The sequence below is a fragment of the Perca fluviatilis genome, chromosome 18 (assembly GCF_010015445.1).
Source record: "Perca fluviatilis chromosome 18, GENO_Pfluv_1.0, whole genome shotgun sequence".
NCBI classification, from domain to species: domain Eukaryota; kingdom Metazoa; phylum Chordata; class Actinopteri; order Perciformes; family Percidae; genus Perca; species Perca fluviatilis.
Genome location: NC_053129.1, coordinates 20,393,941 through 20,421,603, shown reverse-complemented (window position 1 = coordinate 20,421,603; position 27,663 = coordinate 20,393,941). Strand labels below are relative to the sequence as shown.

Below are 27,663 nucleotides of genomic sequence, written 5' to 3'. Positions count from 1 at the left end.
AATCTGTGTTTGTTCACATGATGCATAATTTTATGTATGCACTATATGCAAGGCTGTTTATATATTTGTTAAATGTTAACAGCGTACTATGACACATCGTTCACGTGAACATGTTGGCCTGAGGCCTTTTCTGTCCTTTTTCATTTTCTCCCACTCTCCAACTTGGGACCCTGAAGCTACTGTCATTACTTGTTTGAATTTTGCATGCTTCTACGTATGTTCCTGCATACTGGGATTTTATGCATATGTGAGGTCCTCAGCTGGTACCTCCAGTATCCTAAAAGCCATTTATAGTGGTTCCAGGACCCCAGGTTCCCGGTACAATGACCTTTCCTGGTTAACGCCTGAGGTGGACATTACAAATCACTTTGCTTATTTAAATCTTGTTGTTTAGAAGAGTACAAAGTAAGTGGTCACTTCACATCAGTAAGCAATCATGTCATTGCTCAAAAAGCTTTTTGTCTTGAATTCATCTAACTAAGTTCAGTTTTTTTTCCAGTTATTGCTTGTCTGAACTGCTTTTCAGTTTAATACAAAACTAAACTTATATAAGCAGTGTTTATATAGGTAAATAGCTCAGCAAACACTGAAGATCGATGCCATACTCATATCTGTCCTTTAAATATGAAGCTAGGTACAGCCAGGATATGTTTAACTTAGAGAAAGGAAGCAGGGGAAAACAGCCAGCTTGGCTCTATCCAAATCCATATTTTAGGCCTCTAAATCTTACTAATTAACATGTTATTTCTTCTTTGTTTGTCCGCACAAAAACCAAAGTGGAAAAACAACATTCTCTGGAATTATAGGTGACTTATTATAACCATGACCGAGCCATGTCAGCTGTTTTCAATCTTTGTCCTCAACTAAGCTAATCGGCTGTTAGCTGTAGCTTTATATTTAACTGACAGATAAGTGAATATGCTCATTTCCCTAACTATTCATTTAACTGCGACACATCACATAATGTTGTTTCTGTTGCTCTTGCTGTCTTTCAGAAAGCTTTTAGCCAGTAACCAACACTCTGTGTATCAAAGCCAGTCAGTCAATAGGAAGTGGGGATCTAAGCTACTGTTTTGGTCAGTTTGAGGATTTAGTATTAATGTTTTGTTCATTCATGTACTGAAAACCTTAGTTGTACTCAGTGCAGCTGGCCTAGCACTTTATTCTGGAGCATTTTTTTATGCTGGAATAGCCATACGTAGGGTGTGATTTTCCGGGGGGAATGCGTGGGATTTCCCCATTTCTGGTCTATATATCCCTGCCTCTGCTGAATTATTTTTATCCCTGTTGTGGACAAAATGTATCCCCCCTCAAAGTGATCAATGCTACTTCACCAATAGACCATATATTATATACCTAAAATAGAAGTAGCCTATTTTAAACTAAGTAAAGTGCTGTAACGTGAACAGTCTAAAGTGCAATATAATGATAAAATCCGAGCGGCAGTCGCTGGTTATATTTAGCCGCTAGAGAGCTCCGTCGTATCAGTGGCAGTTGGTAGATGTGTTTAGCCGCCAATAGGTGACTGTGAGCCGGCTACAGGCACCGCCAGATATCGGTCCTGCGTCTTGCAGCGACGACAGTTAAGTTTAGGGACCAAAAGACACTTGTTACATTTGGGAAGAAGACTGTGATTTAGATTAAAACACTCCCAAAGAACAAACACGCGTTTCCCGGGTGAAAGTATTTTGTTTTTGCTGGGAAGTGAACTCTGCTCCCTGGCTTGAAAGCGTTTTATGTAGACATCACGTTGTGATATTTCATTTTGAGATTATTTTTCATTGAATATTGAAGTTCATAAATAAGTGTTTTGGTATGCCTTGCCGAGTGGCACTATCCATGGTATTGGAAGGGGGATTTAATTCTTGAATATTTTGTTTTCTTGTGCATGATCAAAAAACATCCCCCACACCCTGGCCATACTTAGGCTAACAGTTATCATGATTATATGGAGAATCATACAAACAAATTAGCCTCAAATATGAGCTGTACTTAAGCTATGATGCATTATGACTTACAGCCTACCAAGGTGACATTAGGCCACATACGGTATGGGTGTGCTGCAAACGGGCTGTTCGAGCCATGTTGCTGCGGAGACACTGTCATGGTGGCTGCGCCTGTGCTGCATCACCCGTGGTGTCACCAGATGTTCAGGACTTCATGTGTGTTTCAGTGTACATGTGTACATCTAGTCAAGCCCTTGTATATGTATGCTGAATGAGTACCTGTGCTTTTATTCATACGTTCATAATTTCTCTTTAAATCACTTTTTTGTGTGTGTACGTGTGTGGGTGTGCCTGCACTGAAGAGATGTTTTCAAATTCAGTGAAGTGTTACCTTTCCTATTGCTTAAACATCCCCCCTGCGTCATCTACACACCCACAGACATTTGCTCTATGGTGCGTGTATATGCACTCAGTTTTGTGTGTGTGCTTGCAACACATAGGTAATGGTCCATTTTCTTTAATGTATTGAGGGCATCACTGGGTGGGATGACTATTTGATATACAAAGAAGGATTTGCTGCAGTAGAGGTTTATAACAGATTACTTTTGTTACTGACGCTGCCAAGGGGGCGAACATTTTCAAGATTTTACGATGTACCAAACAAGCATTATATTTGCCATGAGGTATTTTGTTTGACTCTAGTAGTCGTGTGTGTGTGTGTGTGTGTGTGTGTGTGTGTGTGTGTGTGTGTGTGTGTGTGTGTGTGTGTGTGTGTGTGTGTGTGTGTGTGTGTGTGTGTGTGTGTGTGTGTGTTAGAGAGAGAGATGAAAGACCTTGAATCAGTAGCTGAAGACAGTAATGTGATACCCATAACTGTGAACGATGCTATAAGAGTAATGGAATGCTAACAGCAAAACAAATATGCATAGTAACAAATACAGTAGTACTCATGCACACTAAAGCATCTATCTGTATGAGCATGCAAAAGCTATCAGAGGCACAAATGCACATATATACACACATAATCAAATGTTCTTGTCCCAAAAGACCTTTTTTTTACTCTGTATGCAAAACGCATAGTCATTAGCACACAGGCAGAAATGTGTGCTTACAGGAGCGTGTTGAAGTAGTTAGGCAGGCGTTGTTTGTGTGTGGGTGGGTGGGTGGGTTTGTGTGTTTGAGTATGGATGATTTTTGGGAGCCTGTCTGCGCTCTGCCCATCCTGCCTCTGTTGCCATGGTGATTCCTTCATCTCCAAACCTGAACATGTATTTGTGGACTTTGTGAATGTACCTGTCAGATTTATTTACTGTATAACAACAGGTTTTAACAAAACATTTGTTAACAGAGTATCACAGGGGACGATGGAGAACATTGCGCATAAAATCAGATAACAAGAGGAAATAAACCATGTGGGATGGGCGAGCAAAGCTTTTATGCAAAGTGCATTTTGTAATTCAGTGAAAGGGGAATTGTTTGTCATGGATGTAGGTTTTACAAATGGGTGGATGCTAAGATGTGTCTTAATTGTGCCTGTGTGTGTGTGTGTGTGTGTGTGTGTGTGTGTGTGTGTGTGTGTGTGTGTGTGTGTGCGCGCTGATGTGGACAACTGTTAGCTGAGTGACAGGCAGTGAAGGGGGATTAGATAAATCAACAGCTCCAGCTGCAGCAGAGCTTAGGTAATAAGGCACAAACAGGCTAAATATAGAGACAACTGACTGACTGCCTGCCTGCCCACTAACTGCTACCCTGTAACACACACACACACACACACACACACACACACACACACACACACACACACACACACACACACACACACACACACACACACACACACTGTTGTAGATGCTTCCCTTCTTTGGCCTTTTGTTATAGTGATGCAGATATGCAGATAGGATTTTTTTTAATCATCTGCTTATACATTTCAATCCAAAACATGTATTACAGTTGGAATATATACAATTTGTATACTGTATATTATCACCAGCATGTCCGTAATGATTTGCATATACTTTGCATTACTTACATTTGGTTGCAGCTCCTTCCTTTTCCTCTCCTTGTCAGGCATCCCTGCCCTTGCTCCCTGGTCCTTGGGTTATGTTTCAGGCTCTAACAGTCATTCTTTTTCAGCTGTCACCTTCTCTGGCTTTCCGCAGCCCGCATCATCTTTTAAAGGCAGGGAAGGTTAGGTAAATTCTGCAGCCACATGGCACACAGAGAGAGGAGATTTGACATAAGGCTGTCTGGAGGGTAAAGCACAGACAGGAGGGGCCGAGGAGGGGGCAGCCGAGCATTTTGTGATGTCTCCGCTGACATGCAAATGGTTACACACACACACACACACACACACACACACAAAAAAAAAAAAAAAAAAAAAAAAAAAAAAAAAAAAAAAAAAAAAAAAAAAAACACAAAAAAAAAAAAAAAAAAAAAAAAAAAAAAAAAAAAAAAAAAAAAAAAAAAAAAAAAAAAAAAAAAAAAAAAAAAAAAAAAAAAAAAAAAAAAAAAAAAAAAAAAAAAAAAAAAAAAAAAAAAAAAAAAAAAAAAATACTTGCTACATATTATTCATTGCCATCACATCTTTTCCATTCTTAAAGCTTCTTCCAATTCCAATTCCATTTGTTTTTCCACCTTAGAACCCTCCCCAGTTCTACTCCAGTTCTAATATGACTCTTTTAAAAAAAAAAAATTCTAAATGTACTCTCTCTTATAAGTCTCTCTCATAAGGTCCTCCAAGGCTCACCCTGGACCAGTTGTCCACATAAGTGACAATCCCATGGATGAGGGAAAGGTAAAGGACAACCCTTCTCTGTCCACACACACAAATGGAAATACACGCAAGCTCGTAAAAATATACATGCTGATTTAGTAATACATGTCATTCTCACTCATATAGCAGTCACACAGAGCAAATCCATAAACAGAAATACATTCCACACCCTCACAAACGGAAAGGTGTTACTTTGGTGACAGTATTTGACGTTGCAGTGAGAATAGACAGTATCTGACTGTATGAAAAGTGAGTTGCAGAAGCTGATGCTCTTTCTGTATAAACTGGTTAAGCCATTTTTATCATGCACCACTGTGATTTGCTTATCTTTTTAAACAATATGAGATAAGTAAGGTAACTGGCAGAGAAGACAATGATTACTCACCACACTCTATTCCACTTTACCTGTTTTCCACTTTACCGAACTGTGTGTGTATTTGATCACAAACTGTGCTTCAATACAGCCTCATTGTCCCCAGCACATGGCGTAGCGCTTTGTGGGGTAATTCCCACTGCACAGTTAAAATAGGGCTCATTGATCTGCTTTAGTGACACAAATTTGAATTTCTATAAATAAGTCTTCAAAAAGAAACTTACACTTTTTATTCTAAAATAAAATCTTTTTAGCATTTTCTGTCATCATCTCCTGTGAACCAGGGTGGGCAGGTTTTGAGCCACCCCAGTCTGCTGACACCTTACTTCCTTTCATGCTGCGCAAGAATGTCAGATGTATTACTTCTTTTTCCGCCCATCATGGGGTCGTTTCTATCTCCTCTCTGTCATCTCTCCTACCTATCTCACTGACTGCCTGTCGCTCTTCCTCTCCAGCTTATAATTGGATTTGAGGCTGGGATCGTGGTCCTGTGGGATCTGAAATCAAAGAAGGCCGACTATCGCTACACTTACGATGAGGTAGGCAAATCTCCCCTATTTCCTTTCTTCTCTAACAGCTTACAGTCATTCCTCCCACTTCTTATCTACAGCGCATCTTTTAATACAAAAACTGGGAATTAAATCACATATTCATGAACTGAACTGTAAACTGTGTGTGTGTGTGTGTGTGTGTGTGTTAGAGTTTATTCCTAAAACAAACCCAGATAGTTTGCTACAACTGACAAGGCTTGTGAGTTGAGAATGTGTATGTACATTGCACGCACGCACACACGCACGCACGCACACACCACGCACGCACGCGCACACACACACATACACAGACACACACACACACACACCATACACACCATGCGCACACACACACACACACACACACACACCATACACACACACACACACACCATACACACCATACACAGACACACATCTCAGAACGTTACTGTCTTCTCTCATCTTCTGATGATGGTACGAAGAGAGTGCAATAGGACTTGCTTCCTGTTTCATCTCAGTATAGATATAAAATGGGGCAGGTCAGTCTGTATAGGAAATAGCAGTTCTAATGTGCAGTTAAATGAAGATAGAGATGAGGTTTGGCTTGCCAGAGGAGAGTTTTACAGCCAACTCTAACTGGATTTGTGCTATCCAGCCACGAATTAAAAGAATTAAGATGCTCATTAATACCTCAAGAAATGTGTTAACTATAGATGCTCGTAGACATATTTTGTTACCTTTGGATATAGCTAGGTCATATTTAGCATACAGACATGAGAGTGGTATCAATCTTAAATTACTACCTTCAAGCAGCGATGAGTGGGCCCTCGTACTCCACACATGTCAGGGATGTGTAATTCCATGACCGACGGACAATGCACGCAAGCATAGCGTTTCATATTACATATTTCAGATTGTGCCCCAATTACCTGTGTTTGTATGTGGCACTCGAGAACACACTATATTTACGTCATGTTGCTGTATATCATGTTTAAACCACACCATGTCAAATTCTGTTAAATCTAATGCTTTTTGTCAGGGCTTACTTCCTGTTGCCAGTAGGTGGCGCTCTGACTATAACTCATTAATGACTTGTAAATGTCCTCAGGCCTGATCTCTTATTATGCATACAATATTTGGGGCACTGGCACATTGGACAAGGTACACTGAAGTTACAAACCACTACCTGTTTTGCGTCGTTACATGGTAAGTTAATACCTAGCTAAGCCCACACTGTTGGACGAAAGCGCAAAAGCTTAGCAATTTAACTTTGGCTCTAAGGGGCTTTTTTGTAGGTCTGCACATGATACATAGCCCTACCAAATGTCATACATCTAGGTGAAACACACTGCAGGGGCTACTTGAAATTCTTGTAGGGGGGGGTACCCATGTAGATGTCTTTAGGCCTGGACTGTCCTGGACTGTCCTGTTTGGGGCAGGCTAGTTACAAACCATTTCCTTTTTTGTGAGGGAACATGGATATTCGCCGCCTTGCCACACCCACACTGTATGATTTAAAAAAAGCCTCGCAATTTAGCTTTGCGAAGGTCTTTAGATTGTACTGACCAATTTTCAAGTCAAAATGGCTGACTTCCTGTTGGGTTTACGGTATGGCTCCAAGAGGATTTTTTGTATGATCGGATATGAAACAAATGCCTACCAAATTTAATTCCTTTATGTGAAAGTTAAAGGAGGGGGCTTTAACTTTGAAAACTGTAAGGGGGCGCTATTGAGCCAATTTACCACACCCAAGCCTGAGACCCATATCAGATTTCAATTTTCACCAAGTCTGACATGTGTACCAATTTTTGTGTGTTTTTAAGTAGCCCAAGCACCTCAGAAATACGCTCAAAGACAAAGAAGAATAATAATAAGAAGAAGAAAGAAGAAGAAACCTTTGAAGAGCAATAGGGCCTTCGCTAACTGACGTTGGTGCTCGGGCCCTAATAAGCAGATTTCGCAAAAAGTGAAACTTTTCGTTTAACATTACTTGCTTTTCTATAAAGTATGAAGCTATCATCACAAAATAATCTCATTGGCTTATGTTGCAGTCACAACTGAAGAATATGTTTTTTCACATGAGTAGTCCCATTTACAAAGAAGAACAGTTTGTGAAATGCATGTTTTAACAATGTCATGATTTATACAGTAGAGTGCCTTGTGTTCATGTCTCTGGAGTGATGTTGCAAGGTTGCACAGTGATTGCGCTTGCATATTGCATTTGTAAGAAGGGCAACATTTCGTAAAAGGTCCACTTTTGAAAGCACTGAGTCATGTGGCTTTATTGGCTTCCCCAGAGGCAATAGTGTGTGTCTATAAATACAAGACGACACAACAATAAAAAAGAGACAGTGTCAGAGCTGCTTAGATCCCCTCTTGACCTGGCATGTGTCACACCTAGACCGTTTCTGTTATCTGTTACCAGATTAGTTTTTATACAAAATCTTATTCCCACTAATGTAGTTGCTGTATTTGGATTGTTTTTATGATCTATTATAGATGTTATAAAATGTCTGACAGCTTTGTTTAATGATGGTTTTGGAATGGTGGTTTTGGAAAATCTTTCTATTTCCGTTTACTTTATGTGTTTCTGCTTATATGACTATGAATAGGAGATCTCATTCATAAACTTGTCATTGAGGTTTAAGCCGACTGAATGGTTGTGGGCAGACATGCACACACACATGTTCAGCATGTACATGGTCATACAGTGGTGTCCGTAGTGCTTAGACACAGACCCTAACCACCCATTTAAGATAATGAGATGCTGGTGCTTACTTTATTCTCAGTGCTGTGGTGCTGTAAGCACACTGAGTTAACAAGAGTCACAGAGGACTCCATAGACACAAAAGTGTGAGTGAATTTCAATCTGTATGGTTCTCTCTCTCTCTCTCTCTCTCTCTCTCTCTCTCACTCTCACTCTCACTCTGTCTCTCTTTGCCTTTGCCCTGTCTCCCTCTCTCAGATAAGCTAATATCCTCCCGCTGCTCCCAGGGTATTACAGTCTCTAGTACTGAATCTCCCAAGGGAGCTCATCTCTTCGTTCCAAACCCCTATAGTTACACCTCTCCAGAGACCAGGGGGTTGAGTGGGCGGGGACTGCTCCTCATTTCGCTCACTATGAAATACACTGACAAAGAGAAAGAGCCTGCAACAATCAATCGTTCTTTCCTCTCTTTTGGAATGTCTTTGCGTTATTCCCCTGGCTAATACATCCAAATGGTTATTAGAGTCAGATATATTTAAAGTTTAATATGGGCCCAGACCATCCTTCAGGGGCATTGAAGACAACCCTTGCATTCTTTTGTCAAATGTGGTTTTGATTGGGCCGTGACTTTTCTGTTATTACTGTTGTGGACATGAAAATGTGGAGTAATCAGACATTAGCGTCATGGACTCATGGCAGTGCGCTACCCACCGGCCCTCCGCTAAACAGCACATATCTGCGTTCATCAACCACCAGAACAGGACCGTGTGTGTGTGTGTGTGTGTGTGTGTGTGTGTGTGTGTGTGTGTGTGTGTGTGTGTGTGTGTGTGTGTGTGCGTGGGCGCGTGTGCGTGGGCGCGTGCGTGTGTGAGATAAAGAGAGAGAGAGAGAGAGCGAGAGAGAGAGACATGGTGTTGTCTCATGTCGTATGAGGGGTCCAAACCCGAGGCGGTAGGCCTACTACTAACTTACAGATTTACCTGACAGAGAACGTTGCAGATTCAGAATGTAATCACAAAATAACACAATGAAAATGTGGAGCAATCAGACATTAGCATCATGGACTCATGGCAGTGCGCTACCCACCGGCCCGTTAAACAGCACATATCTGCGATCATCAACCACCAGAACCTGTGTGTGTGTGTGTGTGTGTGTGTGTGTGTGTGTGTGTGTGTGTGTGTGTGTGTGTGTGTGTGTGTGTGTGTGTGTGTGTGTGTGTGTGTGTGTGTGTGTGTGTGTGTGTGTGTGTGTGTGTGTGTGTGTGTGTGTGTGTGCAGAGAGAGAGAGAGAGAGACGTGTAGTACGTGAAAGATCCGAGTGAGTCACGACACAAACAGGTGTTTGCATGCAGTGTGAGAGGGAGAGTGGCCAGCGGCTAGAGCGGCAAAAGCCAATGTGTGCTTCTTTTACCTATATATTTAACGATATCTTTTGCGTTTTTTATCCAATCGTCAAACGCTGCACTGCACTTATTCGTGCCCGTAGCAAGACACCTGTCAAGTTTGAAATCCATCGGACTAACCGTTTGAGAGATATGCGCCTAACACCCACACACACACACATTCCAGGAACCAGTATCGAATTCACGGTATTGGTACCGGTATACTTTTTTTTTAAACAATACCCAGCCCTAATCTTGATATCAGTGTGTTAAACAAAAATCTTACATTTTCAAAAACAAACAAGGAAAATCTCACGCTGTATTTCAAAATCAACTGATATTACTCTTTTATAACTGTGTTTACATTTAAATGCCATATCCAACATCCAGATGGTTGCTATGGAAACTTAAGTCTAATTTAAGGTGAAGATATTTTTGATGTTTTGCATTGCTTAACTCGTTTCTGCCATTAAACATATATTTAACATGAATTATAAGCCACTGATATTGCCTGGATTAGTTGGCACAATTGGAATTGTTTGACGTAATCATGAACGTGTTCAAACTCTACCTCTGTTTAGCTTCTGCTGCTGACAATACTGTAGGGTGAAATAAGTTTTTATAGCTATTAAATCCATTGCAGACTATATTCTTCCTGTTCTGCGCTCTTTTTCCTTCTATGTGCTTTCATTCAAACACTATTTGCCCAGAAGCTTGCCACCAAATATCAAAGTTGTCGACTGAAATGAACAAGGAAGCTTTTCCTCTTCTCCATTTCAACAGCAGACCACGCAGCGGTGGATTCAGACTTTAGACTCAGCATGTCTTAAAGAATATTTTAGTTGCGACTAAAAGGTGTGGATGTTTAAACAAGTGAAAGTAAGTCTACGGTCTTGGATTTCGAAGGGTAGAGATAAATGTTTATTGTGAGTAATGTCGGCTCCTGTCTCCTTGGCACATTTGTAACAATTCTTGCACACTTTCTTACACAACGTCAGCAAGTAGTGCACATAAGGGAAAACATAAAATGGTTTTTACTTGAATGAAGGCAGCTTTTGTTAGTTATACATGCTGTCAAACTGCAGATATGTCAGCAAATCTGAACTTGAACCTTGCCCCCAGACAACAATAAAGATTCCGGCAGAGTTCAGACAAACGGCAGAGGCGATAAAACTTTTGTTTTTACAAGCTTTGAAAGAGCTGAGAGAGCACACCTTCCACTCTGGGTCTATCAGTGGATTGTCTATAATTAGCTGTGGATCAGCACTATGGGTTCCCAGTGAGTGCTAGCAAGAGAGCATCAGTCACTCTGACCCAGCTCCACTCTGCTCCGTCTGACTCAACACCTTGGTCTGAGTCCGGCACTGATGAATGGCCGATATCACTGCCAAATCGGACTTTCTACTTCCCTCCTTCCCCTCCTCTTTGTCTCCTGGTGGCCAACTTTTTTTCTTATATCACAACTCAATCTCAAGCATTTTTCTTCAACTACATTTCTTTCTGTAATGTGTTTTTGTATTTCCCTTTCTAATGGTTTTAGTATTTCTCATTTTCTTTTTCATATCATTTTGACTCTGGAACTGTTGTACTTTGCCTCATTGTTCCTGCCTTTGCTTTCTCTTCATCTCTTTTTCTCAATATCTCTTTTTTTCTCTGTCATATCATGGAAAGGGACCAGCAGTTTTTTGCCCAAAAGCCCAGTAACTCTCTTGCAGAAATTGTTGTCGTGACTGTGATAACCAGTTTTTTTGTACACAAATACAGACCGCAACATCATGTGTTGAAAAAATCCCACAGAAAACTGTGGGCAAAATGTTTGCCTACAGTTCTCAGAGAGACTATTAAAGGCCAACAATAACACAGTAAACGTGCACTTATTCCCACAACTACTAAGCATTAATTACTTAATTTCCAAGCAATACAAAAGCTTCCTCTGTGGAGGAATTTGTGTTATTAATATATTTTAACACCAAAATTCATAAGCAACCTTGAATGCTAGCTGCAGGTTCAGTCAGATTTAAAACCTGTTGTTTTAAACAAATGAGTAGCGCTTTAAAAAACAGGTGAGGTTGTCCATATAGGACAATACATTGCCAGAAAGAAGTTCCTGAGGTATTCTTTTTGATGGACAGCTTAGCTGACTCTATTTGATATGTCCGCATGCAGTAAATCTCTCCCATCTGGTTGTCTGAGAAGATTAAAAGCAAATGCTACAAATTATTGGAAAACTGTCTGACACGAGTCTGTCTTCATTAAGAAGTATTTTCTTTCCCCCTAAGACCTGTTGAGAATACAGACAGATAACTTTACTATTCATTGCTGATGGGTCATTTGGCAAGTCTGGTGCAGCATCCATTAGATGGATATATATCATTCTTTATATGATCGTCAGTCTCTGTGGGGCTCTATCCATTAGGGTGTTGCTCTTCATACTGACCTTGTTAAGAAAAAGTTAAAAAAAAAACTGTTCTTGCCAGACTTTTGTTGATGAATTTATTGTCCTAATGTGATTCTTAAGTGGGATTCTCAAAGCTGTAGTACGAACGTCCATTATATTCAGGCCATTGCCAAATGAGTTGATGCAAAGGTAATTAAGCCTATCAGCTCTATAAAACTCTCTATGTATTTCTCAGTATGGCTATGTTTACAAAATGGTGAAGTCTGGATATTCACGCGCAGCAGTTCGAGTGATGCGTTTTACGTCACCGTTGAAGAAGATTATTACTTCTATCATGTTTGTTTTTAAGTGACATTTCTCAACCATTATTGGATGGACTGGATAGATAAAGAGAATAAGGGCCCTATCTTGCACCCGGCACAGTGCGGCGCAAAGCCCGACGCTAGTGTCTTTGCTATTTTAAAGGTGTAGACACATTTAGCTGACGGCTGACCGTTGACAGAAAACCCCGTCGATATGATCAGTCGCGTCCCCGAGGTCCAAAAAACTGCCACAGAACAGACCAAAAAGACGAGAGGGGACGAGACGTAATACATCTCCATAACAGCAGGCGGCGTTAATCTGTAATGTTGCCCAAGAAATTAAAACTGCAGCTGATTGGACGAACGCGTCCCATGGGTTTGTTTTCTCCGGAAATTCAAAGCCAGACTGTCATGGCGGCCATTCAGAATACGATCTCATATTGTACTAAAATAGTTCACTGAAACGTGTTTCTGAAAACATTTTAAGCGAGAAATAGGCCGTGCAGTTGCTGAATCTGTCTTCATTTCAGATCAGCAAAGGTCAGTTTAAAAGATGTTCGTCAGATTTTGAGAGACTCTAGTCACCTCATTCCGCTCGTCATTTCCGGGTGAGTCCCGACTTCCCTGCCACTGACCGAACATGTCAGGTCGGCCAAAATGAACGCCGACAGCCCCCTAGACGGACGTCTGCATGGGACACACCGAACAGATTTGAGTCACTGACCTCGCCAGACTGTCCCACAGCCGATAATCGGCCTGGTGTGTCAGCACCCTAAGACCATCCAGCGCCCACGTCGTTTAAATAGCAAATGCACCTGCGCCCATCTTTGCGCCCATGGGCGTGCTGGTCTTACAGGGAGGTGTGTTCAGGTGAATTCTTGGCGTATTGCTATCTTGAGGCAGCGGGAAGTGACAAAAACCTGGTCTAAAGTCAATAGCGCAGCATTTCATTGTTATTTTAATTACTAAAATGTGCTTAGGCTTATGCACAGCGCGTGAACACTATGCTTGTTACACACACACAGGGAAGCGCAGCGGCACACAAACATGCAAAAGATTACAAATAAAAATATTACGGTTCAAATCCGCCATCATAAATGCGCCTGGCTATTAAAGGGAATGGGAGATGAGACTAATTGGTTTATTACATGTTACACCCAAAACACACCTATGAATTAATGAAGATACTAAGTATAACCCTTTTGAACCATGCGCCTGGCGCACAGACCCTTTTCCCCCCGTCAAACTAGCAAAATGCACCTGCGCCATGCGCTTCACGCCGTGCGCTTGATCGTTAATATAGGGCCCTGATTCTTGAGGGGCAGTGCCTAAAATTGTAAACATTCAGGCTCAGGCCAGACCTACAGGGGTCTGGGGGAGATTTTTTATAACGCCATTTAATAATAATAATAATAGAATGCCTAAAATGTGTACATCATTTGTGGAAAAGATATTTGATGAAAACATGATAGAAAGCTTTTGCTAATTAGCGCTAAACACAGTACAGCTGAGTCTGATGGAATGGCATTCATTTAGTGGGTATTTAGTCATAAACAAGTACTGGATAAATACATCTTTGATCTGATTATAGTTTTAGATTAAAGGTCAAGTGATCATTAAAGTTATTACAGTCAGACCAGCATTACCATCCCGAGAGCCATGACGCTATCCTGGCTAAAAGTTCATTGCAAGGGTCTAAAAATCACAAGCAGTTTATTTCTAATTCAGGCGGATTTAAGAGTAAATTACTTTTCATTTAGCACCACTAACAATGTCAAATTTCTTTTTTGACAATATACCTAAAAAAACAAAGTCTCTGTTGTACTTTGAGAGTTCAGTAATAATAACAGCATTTTTAATTTGGCTCTAATCATAACTGATGATGGTGCTTCATCTTTTTTAATATATAAAAAGTCTTCATTTGTAAATAGAAGCTTACACAGGCTTGTTTCTTTCAGGGCTTACATAATAAGCACAACACAGAAACAGAATGGATTTCACGTTCCAAAACAAAAGGATTTCTCTATGGAAATAACTGTTGACATTCTTGCCCCCAAATGCTTGTTTTTTAGATTACGTCTTTTTTGGTTGAATGTTTTTCTACTTGAGCTGAATTACCATTGCCCCTGTGTGTGTGTGTGTGTGTGTGTGTGTGTGTGTGTGTGTGTGTGTGTGTGTGTGTGTGTGTGTGTGTGTGTGTGTGTGTGTGTGTGTGTGTGTGTGTGTGTGTGTTGGTGTGTGTGTGTGTGTGTGTATGTGTAGTATGTTTGTGTGTCACACAAACATACTACACATACTACACAAAGCTTCTCAAATTAGAGCTGTGATATGCATGTTTATTTGTAGATCTATTTTCCTTTGACAATCTCAATTTGTGTGTTTGTTTTCATCTTTGCCGTGAATTAGTGTGTGTGTGTGTGTGTGTGTGTGTGTGTGTGTGTGTGTGTGTGTGTGTGTGTGTGTGTGTGTGTGTGTGTGTGTGTGTGTGTGTGTGTGTGTGTGTGTGTGTGTGTGTGGGAACACACTTGCTTGTGTGTGTGACTCTAATAAATGTTGACTGAATTCTCTCATTCCCCGAAGACCAATCTGTGAAAACTGACCTAATGTAATAAATCATAAAATTAGGCTTTTTAATTAGTGTTGTTTGATATGATGAGTACCATGTGTGCCAATTAGCCTACTCAATTTCCAATTAAGCACAGTGCATTGTTCCCTGTTGGGACTGTCACAGCGAACAATGCACCGATAGATTTCCAGAATTCAGTCTCTGTCAAAGCATCTCTGTAGGGTGAATGAGAGCGAGTCAAATAAGTTTGAGCATTTTCCTGAATATCTGCAGATCATATCCTTCATCTGGGCTGCAGTCAACATAAAGAAAAAACACCTTCCCCCACTGGTATCCAAACACATTAATATCTCATCCTCATTAAAACTTTTTTTATCCATAGATAAAATGTGAACAAGACCTTTTAATGACTCCCAATGCCGGGTCCCAGATAACCAGGAATATGCTTTATGCTGTCCACTTATGCAGTATGTGATAACACAACTCAGTTCCAGAGTGTGGAATGCTAAATATTTTACAGAATCTAAAAATGTGTTGACACTGTGTTCAGCACACCTGGTGCAACGACATCCACACCACCTGGCAGTGCACACCTGTGAATCATTTCTGGCAACAAATCATTGACAAACTGCATCCCACCTGTCCCTGTCAGTCTGCCTACCAGGACTCCCATCCGCCAACAGCTTAGATAAGACACCTAAGCCATGACTCATTACGGCTCAAATTATTTCCGAGGAAACAATCCTCATCGTCCGAAAATCAGGAAACTCCATAACTAAAAAAATACTTGAAAAGAGAACTTTAGTCATGTTTCATTTATGCGTCTTTGTGGGACTGAGAGGGAATGAGTCATTAACTGTGTAATGAGATAATGTGAGTTGTGCGTCTATGCAGCATGATGTCACATAGCTCTGTCTCATCAAGTTCACGGTGCCCTGAGTCTTATTGAGAAAACCAGGATAGTGAGACCTTTGGAATTCCTCAAGGCTATGCGTCCAAAAACACCTACATCAGGAGGTTCTCAACAGTATCACATTATTGGTTTCATCTTTGTGAGTGTAAGGAAAAGCAGAACAAATCTTGTAAAGCAAGACGCATGTGTCATGGGTTACATACTTTACCAGCAAGCAATAGATGGAGTTCATTACCCCTCAAAACATAGAAATATGACACGATTCTCTCTAGGACAGATACGATTAGATTTGTTGTGGTGAGCATATTACCGGTGTGCCACGAGCTGACATTGGTTCCCCACAGCGTCTCATTTTGCCTTTTTCTGAAAAACTCAGCACATTCTGTGAGCCTGACACGCAGCACCATTTATGACTAATGACACACCGAAGGCAAAATTGATATACACCTAAATAAATAGCAGCTTCAATTGGAAGAGATTGACTTAACCGGACTGTGCGCTTGCTCACATCGGCATTGACAGCCAGGTAATCATTCTGGTCAGATGAGCGATGCGAGGCAAGGAGACAAGGAAAACTAGTGGCAAGTTCACACTTAAACAAAAAGTGGAGCTTTAGCTTGAATATTAAATAGTGGAAGGTGGAAAAAAAATTTGAAGCATGACAAAGAAGCACATTTTTTAAGAAAATGTTTTACCTAATACTAACCATCATGAGAATATGTCCAATCATTGTCTCTGAAAGAATATTTCCCCTGACAAAGCACTGGGCTCGTGGCGCGACATATTACTGATGCTGCAGGTATCCTGGTAAGAACATGCCCCTGGGCGAAAATTAATGTGACAAGCGTCATGAAACTGCTCTGGAAGCTGTTGGGAGCTTCACACAGATTTGGTGCGTCTTTATCGTATTTACTTCATCTCCTAACGTTTCGCTGAGTTAAATTATGAGCTCTAAAAAGGGCATCAATAAGCAAGGTTGCCCTTTACTATCATACTTTGGGCAAGATGTGTTTTTGTTTTCAATGATTGCTTGTCAGTAGATAAATTATTGTGAGCTGGGATTACAACAGCAACAAGACTGTTAAAATGACGGGGAAGATAAGAGGACAGAGCGGGCCCCATCTCTCTAACTCTTTCCTGTCACTCCGTATTCTTCTCTATATCTGTAATCTTTTCTCTGAATCAGTTTCTCCATTTGGTTCTTTTATTTTTTGTCACCTTTGTCGTGGCATTAAAGGCCTAACGCAAAGGTAAGTAGTATATAATGTAGATATTAGAATTGGGATTACTTTCATTTCCTCTTTTAAACTTGCAATTGTTTTATAACTTCCTTGCTTACTTTTTAAACACACATTACTGACAGACTATTTTTTTCTTTTACCCTCTCTGCTTCTTTGCTTTTTGGGTTAAACAGACAGACTAACTAAATACTTTTATCTTAAATCCACGACTCCAAATGACACCAGATGAACCTGAATGCACCAGAACAACTGTGTTTCAACTGTCGAAGACCTTTTTTTCCTTCTGTGAATTTGTGTCTTTATGAAATAGAATTGTTAAAATGATTGCCATGGTACTAAAACCTTACTCCTGGCGATCCTGAATAAAATGACCAACCCATTTCCGGCTTTTCTCCACATTCAGCAAATTGGTCATATAAAAGCTTCTTCTAATATATGCATTTATGCCACAGGAAATGTTCTGAAGTCAGGGGCCGTACCCTTTTATCTCACTTTCACCATCTGTTGAAGAGTGTATAATCCAGAGTCAGGGGCGTTTAACCCACATATGAACACTGTACCGTGTACCGTATGGCTGCCGCGATGCAACAAACTTGTAGGGAGATGGTGGCACATGATGTTTCATCCTGCTGAACCACTGACCCCGCCTGCTTCCTGCATGTCGTTTCCTAGGCAATCCACTCCGTTGCCTGGCATCACGAGGGCAAGCAGTTCATTTGCAGTCACTCAGACGGAACTCTGACCATATGGAACATCAGAGGCCAGGGCAAGCCCATACAGACAATCACCCCACACGGTAAGGAGGTGGAAACACACACAAATACAAACACACACTCACACACACTGTCTGAAATCACTCCCTAACTCACTCATATACTACTCTCTATAGAATAGATACTCTATAGAGTTCACATATAGTGTTCCATTGTGGCAATTTTGGGACCTGGAGGATATTTTTAACTATTCTATAGTCCACTGGAATATCGTAAACGGGGAGGGATTTCATCCACAGCCAGATGCATGTCGGACCTCTCATTCCAACATACTCAAAATATGTTGGAATTCAACAATTCTGGTAGATTACATATCATAAGGATTTAATTTTAACTTTACACTTAACTATATAAGGTTAGGTAATTATTAATAACCCCATACTTGATCTTTTTTTATTTATATATTTATAATTTAATCCCTCAACAATAGTAGTGAATTTGTCTTGTTTTGCCCAACATATCTGTGCCTTGAGAAAAATAAAATAAAATCGGAAACATGATTTCAAAACTTCCTTTCAAAACATGCAGATAAAACATTGTCTGAAGACATCCTAAGCCAAAAAATATGCTTGGCAAATATATCTTTTACCCTAGAAACTTTTAAAGTATTTTACTTAACCAATGATATTAATTGTAATTTATTTACTGCTCTTTTTTGTTTCTTTTTAAATATCCTTTTTGCTATGTTTGCAGTGTTCCTTATTTCTTACATCTGTATTTTTACGTGTATTTTTCATCTATCGTGAAGCACATTGTATGGTATCTTTTTTGTATGACGTGCTAAATAAATACAGTTTTTTTATTATTATTATATTATTATTATCATACCCTGAGACAAACTGGTTGCTGGAAACGTAAAGAGACTCCTAAATCAGTGGTTTCCAACCTACTAAAAGCAGTCAGTTACAAGATAGATCTAAGGGGCTGCAAGATGATTATGAAAATAAAACTAGGGGGAAAAAACTGCATCATTTTGAAAAATAATTTAATCTTTGCTGTTTTTGTGAAATATTGAATAATTGTACCTCTTCAGGCTTATGAAATGTATTCAAAATGAACAAGAAAATTACCCTGCAATCGAACTGCTCACAACTTATAGACATGGAGTCTTTTTAACAAATAGACATTGGTTCGTATTGAGGGGTCAAAAACAAAAAAGGTTAGGAACCACTGCTCCCAAGAAATCAATGATTCTTCTTACTTACACAAATACTTGTGGCAGTCAAACCTTATGTAAGATAGGCCATATGGAGATAAAAGCATCCATCTCCTTACATAAAAAAAACACATTAAAAGTCAGATTACTTTTAAGGTCGTATAGTAGAGTTTTAGAGTACAAGTTTTACAATATGATACTAGTGCCTTCAGCCACCTCTGTCTCTATACTCATCAAATCCAGAGTCTCCTGCACATGGCTCCCTCATCGTTTCCCCATTTCATTCAAGAGGATTACTGTATTGTCAGTTCAATTATGTCCTGCCTCTGTTTGCTTTACTTTGTGTCTGCATGTGCATACGTTAATGCCGGTGCTCTGTTTATTTCCTGTAGAAAAGCAAGTCTGCTCTTTTGAAGATGCATTTTAATCCATACAGTACTCCTTTGTCTCCCCACACACCCACTCACCCCACAGAGCACTCTGACAACTCGCCCAGATGAAGGGCCTGGAAGAACTAGACAGTGTGTGAGTGCAACAAATGGACAGAGAGAGTCAGAAAAAGGAACAAAGAAAGAAATTAAATGAAAGGGAAAACTTCTAACCAGTTTCTCAAGCTGGTTTTGTGTGTTGGGGATTGCAGAACCACCACACAGGCTTTTTAATTAGTTGTTTCTCCCACTGCTGCATACATAATTAGTTTGGTATTTAATGGACAATTATGCAAATTTCTTTGACAGGTTTATGTAAGGCTTATAAGTCCTCCTTTAATTGTCTTTTTAGATATCTGTTATTTAGATGTAATTATTCAAAGCAGTTCTTTATTATACAGACTTGCTTTGTATAACCTCCCTTAGGGCTCACTGTGACTCTTCAGTTATAGTTTAAATATATATTCAGCCACTTATTGTGCATTCTGATACAAAAATATTCACACGTGTGATGGATGTGCAAATTTGCCTGCGCACGGAGCAACCTTGAGGTTTGAATAGATGGATTCTGTAAATCATCCACGGTCGTCACACCTTCTTTGCATGTCCCTACCCCTGCATTTGTCTTTATCCTCTCTGATGAATAGCCTTTTGTTATTGTCTGGCTACTGTTTAGAGCTGCAATTTAAGTGCAGCTTCTGGGGAGAAAAAATATGAGATGACAGGACAAACAAGAGAGGAGAGGAGGTGAAGAGAGATGAACTGGCCAACTAAAGTAAATTTTGTTTGTTCTATTTTAGGAAAACAGCCCAAGGACGGGAAGAAGCCAGAGCCTTGCAAACCCATTCTCAAAGTGGAATACAAAACCACTAGAATTGGGTAAGGTATCTCTCTCTCTCTCTCTCTCTCTCTCTCTCTCTCTCTCTCTCTCTCTCTCTCTCTCTCTCTCTTTCTTTCTTTCTTTCTTTCTTTCTTTCTTTCTTTCTTTCTATCTCTCTCTCTTATACATAGGTGTCACATAGATTTTATACTGTACTGTATAGAATCTTTCTCTCTCTCTCTCTCCCTCTTTCAAATCAAAGGGGCTTTATTGGATCTTTCTCTCACACTCACACACACACACACACACACACACACACACACACACACACACACACACACACACACACACACACAAGCATTACATTAGTAATTATACATCACAGTCAGGGGCGTAGCACAAACTACAGGCATCCTGTATGGGCCCTCCCCGCATCCACGGCTATTCCTACTAGTATCTTTGTGGGCCCCCTTCTCACATGAGGGCCCTATATACTCAGTCCCCTTTCCCCCTCTCAGTCCGATGCCCCTGATCACAATAATAGAAAAAGACACATCAAAGTTATTGACACGGGTTAAAAGCTGTTGCCAAGGCAATGTAAGTAACACATGTACTTCAGACTAAGAGCTACCCAGAACTCATACACGTCAATCTTCTGATATTAAAATAATGTGATGAAGAAAACACCACTCCTCTTTGTATCATGGCATAATGTATCAGGGCTGTATTCTCCAATACTTTTTTCAGTTACTACAGTAAAAATATCTTGAATGGACCAATCAAAAACTAGTACTTTTTTGTGGTTGCAGTAAACATTAGCCAGTAAAATCTTTATACTATGTGTGTGTACGTTCCAGGGAGCCCTTTATAATCCTGTCTGGTGGTCTGTCCTACGACACGGTGGGCCGGCGGCCTTGTTTGACAGTAATGCACGGGAAAAGTACCGCGGTGCTGGAGATGGACTATCCTATAGTAGACTTCCTTACACTCTGTGAGACACCATATTCTAATGGTGAGTTTGTGTCTGTTATGTGGTAGATGTGCTCATAACGTGTGTGCATGTCTGAGCATTGCATTTGTATGGGAATTGTCATCTTATCCTCCTTTCGTCAATGCATTAGAATCACACACCTTTCTATTTCTTTTAATTATGTCGGATTGCTTGCCCCTGTGTTAGTGTTTCTGTAATAAATATGAAATTCCCCAAGGGGAAGGATCCTATTCCAGTTTCATTATCTAACACACCACATTACTTTTTTCATTTCATCTCTTTGAACACAATAGCCTTCCATCTAAATTAAATTAATATCTTATTTCCTGTATTGAGGAGTCAACAGCAAAAACAAGTCGAAGTGCAGCTGAATGGTACAGCATAGGATCCTGACTATGTAATCCAGTATGTAAACTCTGGTGCAGCGTTATCTGGTACATATACAGCGGCAGAAAGGATTAGTGAGTTATGTAATAATGGCGACTTCTCACTGGCAACCTGATGTCCCCACCCGCTGATTTCATATAGTAATGGACATTACTGGGTCTTTGGATTAAACAATACTTGTCTGTCTGGCTGCTGATGTGTATGTTTGCACGCTTACAGTAAACTAGCGTTAGTGCGTAGAGGAGGTGGATCATCCATGATCATCTGGCTGCAGATGCAGACAAAGTATCATAACACATACTAGTACAGGCACACAAAGTAGCAGAGAGGTACAGTATACAGACAGAGACAAAGATTCAGAGGTGAAGTACAACTCATAAAAATACGTACAGTCATTCTGAGTAAATTAGATTAGATCTTAAACTTGGAGATTCATTTTTGACCTTGGAAATAGCAGTTTCACAAAATATTCTTACAACAAGGTCCACTTACTTGGTTTTTCAGAAGCTTTCAGCCACACAGGCCTTCCTCATTAGATGGAGTTTTCCTGGTGTTGCTCCATTCACATCCTTATTTACAACTTTGACCAACTTTCTCTTTATCATAGAAAATCATTTTTTGTTTTGCTGATTACCTTATTTGTAATTAGTTTGTATCTTAAGGTAAATCAGCAGTGAAATTGGCCATAATTACAGTTACATCAGCATCTCCCAAATGCCAAAACAGACAGACATAGAGATACTGTTTAAAGTTGCATAATGAGTCACAAGAGAATGTGAACCACTTGTAGACCAGTGCCTGGCAAGTAAAATGAGAAGGACAGTGAGAGATGTAGTGACAACAGTTGTCAAAGTGTTTTAACCTTGGTTGGACTCTGACAGTCTGAGGCCTTTCAGCTTTAAACAACAGATTGTTCTCTGAACACTAGTTTGTAGGCACACACACATATAAATAATTTACAAATCTGAATGGTCTCTGTGGTGTGTGATGCTATTTCCAAATCAAACGTCCAAAATAGGAATTGTAACTACTGTCTGCCATAAGGGCCTGTGTTTTAAAAAAAAAAAAATTTTTACAGCCATTGCACCAAGCTTTTTAAGGGTTAGAAAGGTAGTTATTTCTCTTACTGTATCATACATTTTGTCAATGTGCCCTAAAGTTAAGCACTTAACCCCCTGCTACTTCAGAGGAGGCATTTAGTGGCTAAACATAGAAGAAAAAAACTGGGCAGCTCTGACGTGATCTGTGTAAATCTACGAAAGTAAGGAATTCTTTGCGCCCTTTTAATTAATTATTAATGAGCATGAATTTTCTTTGTGTTATGTTTGTATTTGCAATTTATCTGTCAGACCTGACCTATTTATTTATTTATGTTATTGCTGGATGTGTGTGCCCCCTCTTATTAGTATTTATGACTTTTATAATGCTTTCAGACTGTTACTAGAATCAGAGATATGTGCAAATAGCAGGGTGATCTGTACTGGTTCCAGTGCTGTGCCTTATAAGTTATTTATATCTGTGGATGGAATCAGTGCATTCCTATTATCAATTCATTCAATACAAAGGTTTAAAGTATATTATAAGGGAGAATCAGCTTAAGGTTTTATGTGAAATTCTACTCCCAAATCAGACTGATACAAATATTTAACCAGAGCAATATCCCCCACAGACACAAATCACATAGATTAATGAAAATGAAATTCATTCTCAAAGGAGCTTCTCTAATTAATCTGTTTCTCTGTGCAGATTTTCAGGAACCTTACGCTGTGGTGGTCCTTTTAGAAAAGGATTTAGTGGTGATCGACCTTGCACAAAATGGGTGAGTCTGACTCTTTATTAAATACCTCTTCATCATTTTTTCTTCCTTAAATGTGGGCTAAAATGACACAGTTGGCCTATTATCACTCGTTATCTTCATTATATTTTGCCTCTACATGATATAACTTACTTTCATTAATCTTATTCTTTAGTGTGCATGCAGTACTGAATGAGATTAATGCACTGATACTTGGCAGGCAGACTAATTGAATTAAGAGTGACTTTGTCTGTGCCCTCTTGCTAACAGTTACCCTATATTCGAGAACCCCTATCCTCTGACTATCCACGAGTCTCCTGTGACCTGCTGCGAGTACTTTGCCGACTGCCCTGTGGACCTCATACCTGCACTTTACTCTGTTGGCTCGCGGCAGAAACGACAGGGCTACAGCAAGAAGGTAATATATAGTAAAGCTTTATGTTGCAACACTTCATATTTCACTTTCTCAGTGGCAGATCTAGGGGGGGTGGGGCAAGGGTGGCCAGTGCCCCTGTAATATTCTGTAGTCTCGACCCCCCTCTGGCCCCCCTAACTGATACATAAATAAAATGTAGCTTAACAATTCTTGTGTTTATTGTTATATGTGTATGGTTAGTCTTTTGTAGAACCAAACCTATGGAGGCTTGGTGGTATGTAACACTTGTGCTTACATGTAATATATTTGCTACCCCTAAAATCGCACATCGCCCCAGCCTGGCCCCTCCATTTGAAATGGTCTAGAACCGCCACTGGTCTTTCTTACTGTTGTGGGAACCTTAATGGAACAGTCTTTCACATATAACATAGCAGTGGTAAATGTCAGGCTTTGGATAGAGACCCTCAGAATTAAAGAGCAAGGGCTTCTTTCCAGGTTTACAATTTTGCAAAGAAAGGGAGAAATAATTGGTGGGAGAGGAAGTGATATTTGTTTCTTCTCAGTAGATTAGAAGCAATGCAAACAAAACATGACATTACAAAATATTATGCAATACTAATTTATTATTATAGTTTTCTGTAGACAAATGTTACACTTTGCATGTTAACCTGTTGTGCACAGACTAAAAGACTCTCTTAGTTACACTGGCAGGTGTACCAACTGAAAAAATGGCTAGTTTTAGCAAATATTAGAAAAGCTATAGACATTACCATCACTCTCAGCTGTCTTGTTCCTATAATTAGTACCAAATTACAAAGATATTTCTGGGAAATTATTAGGAAATTACAGAACTGTAAAATAAGCGCTACAGAAATTGCTTACTCTTTGTCATGATTGTTTGCAACCATTTCTAAAAAGCTACATTGTGTAAGAATTTCTCCCATCTAGCGGTGAAATTGTATATGACAACCAACTGAATATTACTTTCTAGCCCTTCGTCCTACGGTGGCCGAACCCGAAATTAGCTCTCTCCATCGTTTACACGCAGCTGTTCTAGCCACTCCAGTATTAACTTTGGTCTTGTTGCTTTGCCTGTCGCGTTGTCGTTTTAATTCTCTTTTCGCTTCCCTGGCGAGTAATCTCTCCCTTGCATTCGTCACGGTGCCAATAGGTGTAAGAGGGCGAAATGCGGAGGTATGTCCCTCTTTGGCTAATGTATTTTAAAGATGGAGGCGCTACATGGGTGCCGTCATTCGAGCGAGTCGCTCATGTGTATTCTGAATGATCTGAATGTCAGATTCTACGCTTACGAAAATACTTTGATTAGTTGGTGGAAGTAATTACACATGAATGAGCACAAATTTGTGAAAGAACAAAGGGATTTTTGCTAAGAATCAACTCAAAAAATTACACAATGTAGGTTTAAGCAGAATCAGACTTCTGTTTAACTTCAAATAAATAAAAACATAATAAATCACCATTACTCCGTGAAGTCAGTGAAGTAACTGTTGAACACCCCTCCCAGCCAGAGGGTGGAATTTTCCTTCATGTCATTCTGGATAGCAGTGTCGTAAAAGAGCTTAATGCCTAAATTAGAAATGTAAATGTTCCACACTACACCCTCTAACCATCTTGCCGCACTCCAAGAACAACAAGGTTACTTAACAAAGGACACATTAATACATACATGCATGTTTTTGCTACAAACTAATTTAGTGCTAAAGTATCTTTCTCAATGTTTCCGTGAAGCTAAACCGACTATATACTAGTGTCATAATACTTAACGATCATCCTCTCTCTTTGTACACCTCCTTTCTCTTCTCATTCTCATCTCCTATCCCTGTATCATCTAAGACAGACCCCCTGCTCCTTCAGCCATTATGTATGCCTATGTTCTTTTCCCTGTCGCCTTGTTCTAGCTTTCTGTCGGAAATGTCAGCATGTACTGACCTAAACTGGCTGCCTGGCTGCTGCTTTTTTCCTTTTTTTTTGTTAAGCAAAGGCCTAGCTGAGCTGCGGGATGGCATTCTCACATAAAGATCACCATGAGTCATCATGGTGACCTTTGTATGTGTCAACGTGTTCAAAGCCAAACCCCCTGCCAACATGCACACACGCTCTCAGATGGAGACACACACTCATTGAGGTGCATAATGTATAATTGCAAGACGCACTGAGAGAGGTCCACAAAGGATCCCTGCCTTTGTTTTCCCATGCACAAGTGCGGTTTTATCATGTCATCTTTTCTGAAATCAATGTTTCTATTGACGTGCTGTTTGTTAACATTCTACCTGTGGTCTCTCATTCACTCTAATGCAATGTGTGTATCTGCTGTCTATCCAGGAATGGCCTATTAATGGCGGAAACTGGGGTCAAGGCACACAGAGCTACCCAGAGATCATCATCACTGGGTAAGACAACACTGATTTCATTAGCATTATCATTATCGTCTTGCTGCAACTCAATTACTTTCACCTCTCCTGCCTGCACTGTCTGGTCTCCACAGCGAAGGAGATTGGCTTAGAATATTTACTGTAGGTCTTTATATATTCCAATCATGTGCACCTCGCTCCATTTTAATGTTTATTATCCCGCTCTAAGCTGTCAACAAGGGGAGAAGGGGTGTTTTTAACAGAACACACACACACACACATACACATACACACACTAAAGAATTGACATTAAGGAATTGGTTTGGCTCCTTTCCTTCCTCCCGCTCTCCTCACCCCTACATGCCGTATTACTATTCTGTACAGGCTTCTCTCTCTTTCTAAGAGTGCCACAGCCTGCAAAATATTCCTCTCCCAATCCACTCAGCTGAACGATGAGAAGTGTGAGGGGAAGAAATGGCAAACAAAATACATGTTTTTATGACAATGTCCTTTTCCGTGACACCTCATGGAGAAGCTGTCATGCTCAGCACCTGTTGTTTAATGTAATCCTGTGCACACTCAATTCATTTTTAGGCAATTAGCAATGTGGACATTGCTGGATGGTTACTTACAGAATATACAATACATGGCCAAAAAATATGTGGACATCTGAGCATTATGCCCATATGTGATGGGAACATGGCTGCAGGGATTTGCTCCCATTCGGCCACTAGAGCTTAGGTAGTGCGGTCGGCCACAGTAACGGTCACAGTCGGCATCCTAGCTGAGGACTGATGAGGTTGAGGTCAGGGCTTTGTACAGGCCCGTCAAATTCTTTTACACCAAAACAGAGCAACCATTTCTTCATGGACCTCACGTGGTGCACAGAGGCATTGTCATGTTGAAACAGGACAGGATGTTCTCCAAACGTGTGCCACACAGTTGGAAGCAAACTGTTGTGTTAAATATCTTTGTATGCCATAGCATTAAGATTTCCCATGAGTTGAACTAAAGTGCCGAGCAACCGGAAAAAACAGCCTCAGGAACAAAAGTACAAAACAAGATTGTGGACAGGGATGTCCATATACTTTTGGTCATATATATAGTCAACCTACTGGTTACCTCCTCGTTAAACAACCTTGACTGAAGTCATGAAAATCATTAGTTAAATCTCTCTAAAGAGGCGAGCTATGGTTGTGTTAAATGATTAATTGGGGAACAAACAAAATATTTGAGTTTATTCATATTTTGTTTAATTTTGATTTACTACCTAGACATCAGGTTTTGTGTCTTCAATTGATATTATTGTGATGTTTTAATGCTGCAAATCGTACAACATTATTTATTTTGATCAGACTAGAATTCAAAGTTAGTAGTCAAGACAACAGGACAATAATGGAAAGTCACCTCTCTCTTGTTCCTCTACTTTTATCTTTTATTTCTCTTCCTCTCT

At 40.1% G+C, this 27,663-nt stretch overlaps 1 protein-coding gene across 4 annotated transcripts in view; it reads left to right on the top strand.

The window, feature by feature from the left end:
• The window catches only part of stxbp5a (syntaxin binding protein 5a (tomosyn)), a 109,095-nt gene that overhangs the window by 63,986 nt on the left and 17,446 nt on the right, over positions 1-27,663 (top strand). For all 4 annotated transcript variants that reach the window (XM_039781912.1, XM_039781914.1, XM_039781911.1 and 1 more), the window contains 8 exons: positions 4,677-4,740; positions 5,548-5,631; positions 17,785-17,908; positions 20,270-20,348; positions 21,147-21,301; positions 23,414-23,486; positions 23,733-23,880; positions 26,182-26,249. In XM_039781912.1, the coding sequence (XP_039637846.1) occupies positions 4,677-4,740; positions 5,548-5,631; positions 17,785-17,908; positions 20,270-20,348; positions 21,147-21,301; positions 23,414-23,486; positions 23,733-23,880; positions 26,182-26,249 (795 nt within the window). The remainder of the gene's footprint in view (positions 1-4,676; positions 4,741-5,547; positions 5,632-17,784; positions 17,909-20,269; positions 20,349-21,146; positions 21,302-23,413; positions 23,487-23,732; positions 23,881-26,181; positions 26,250-27,663) is intronic.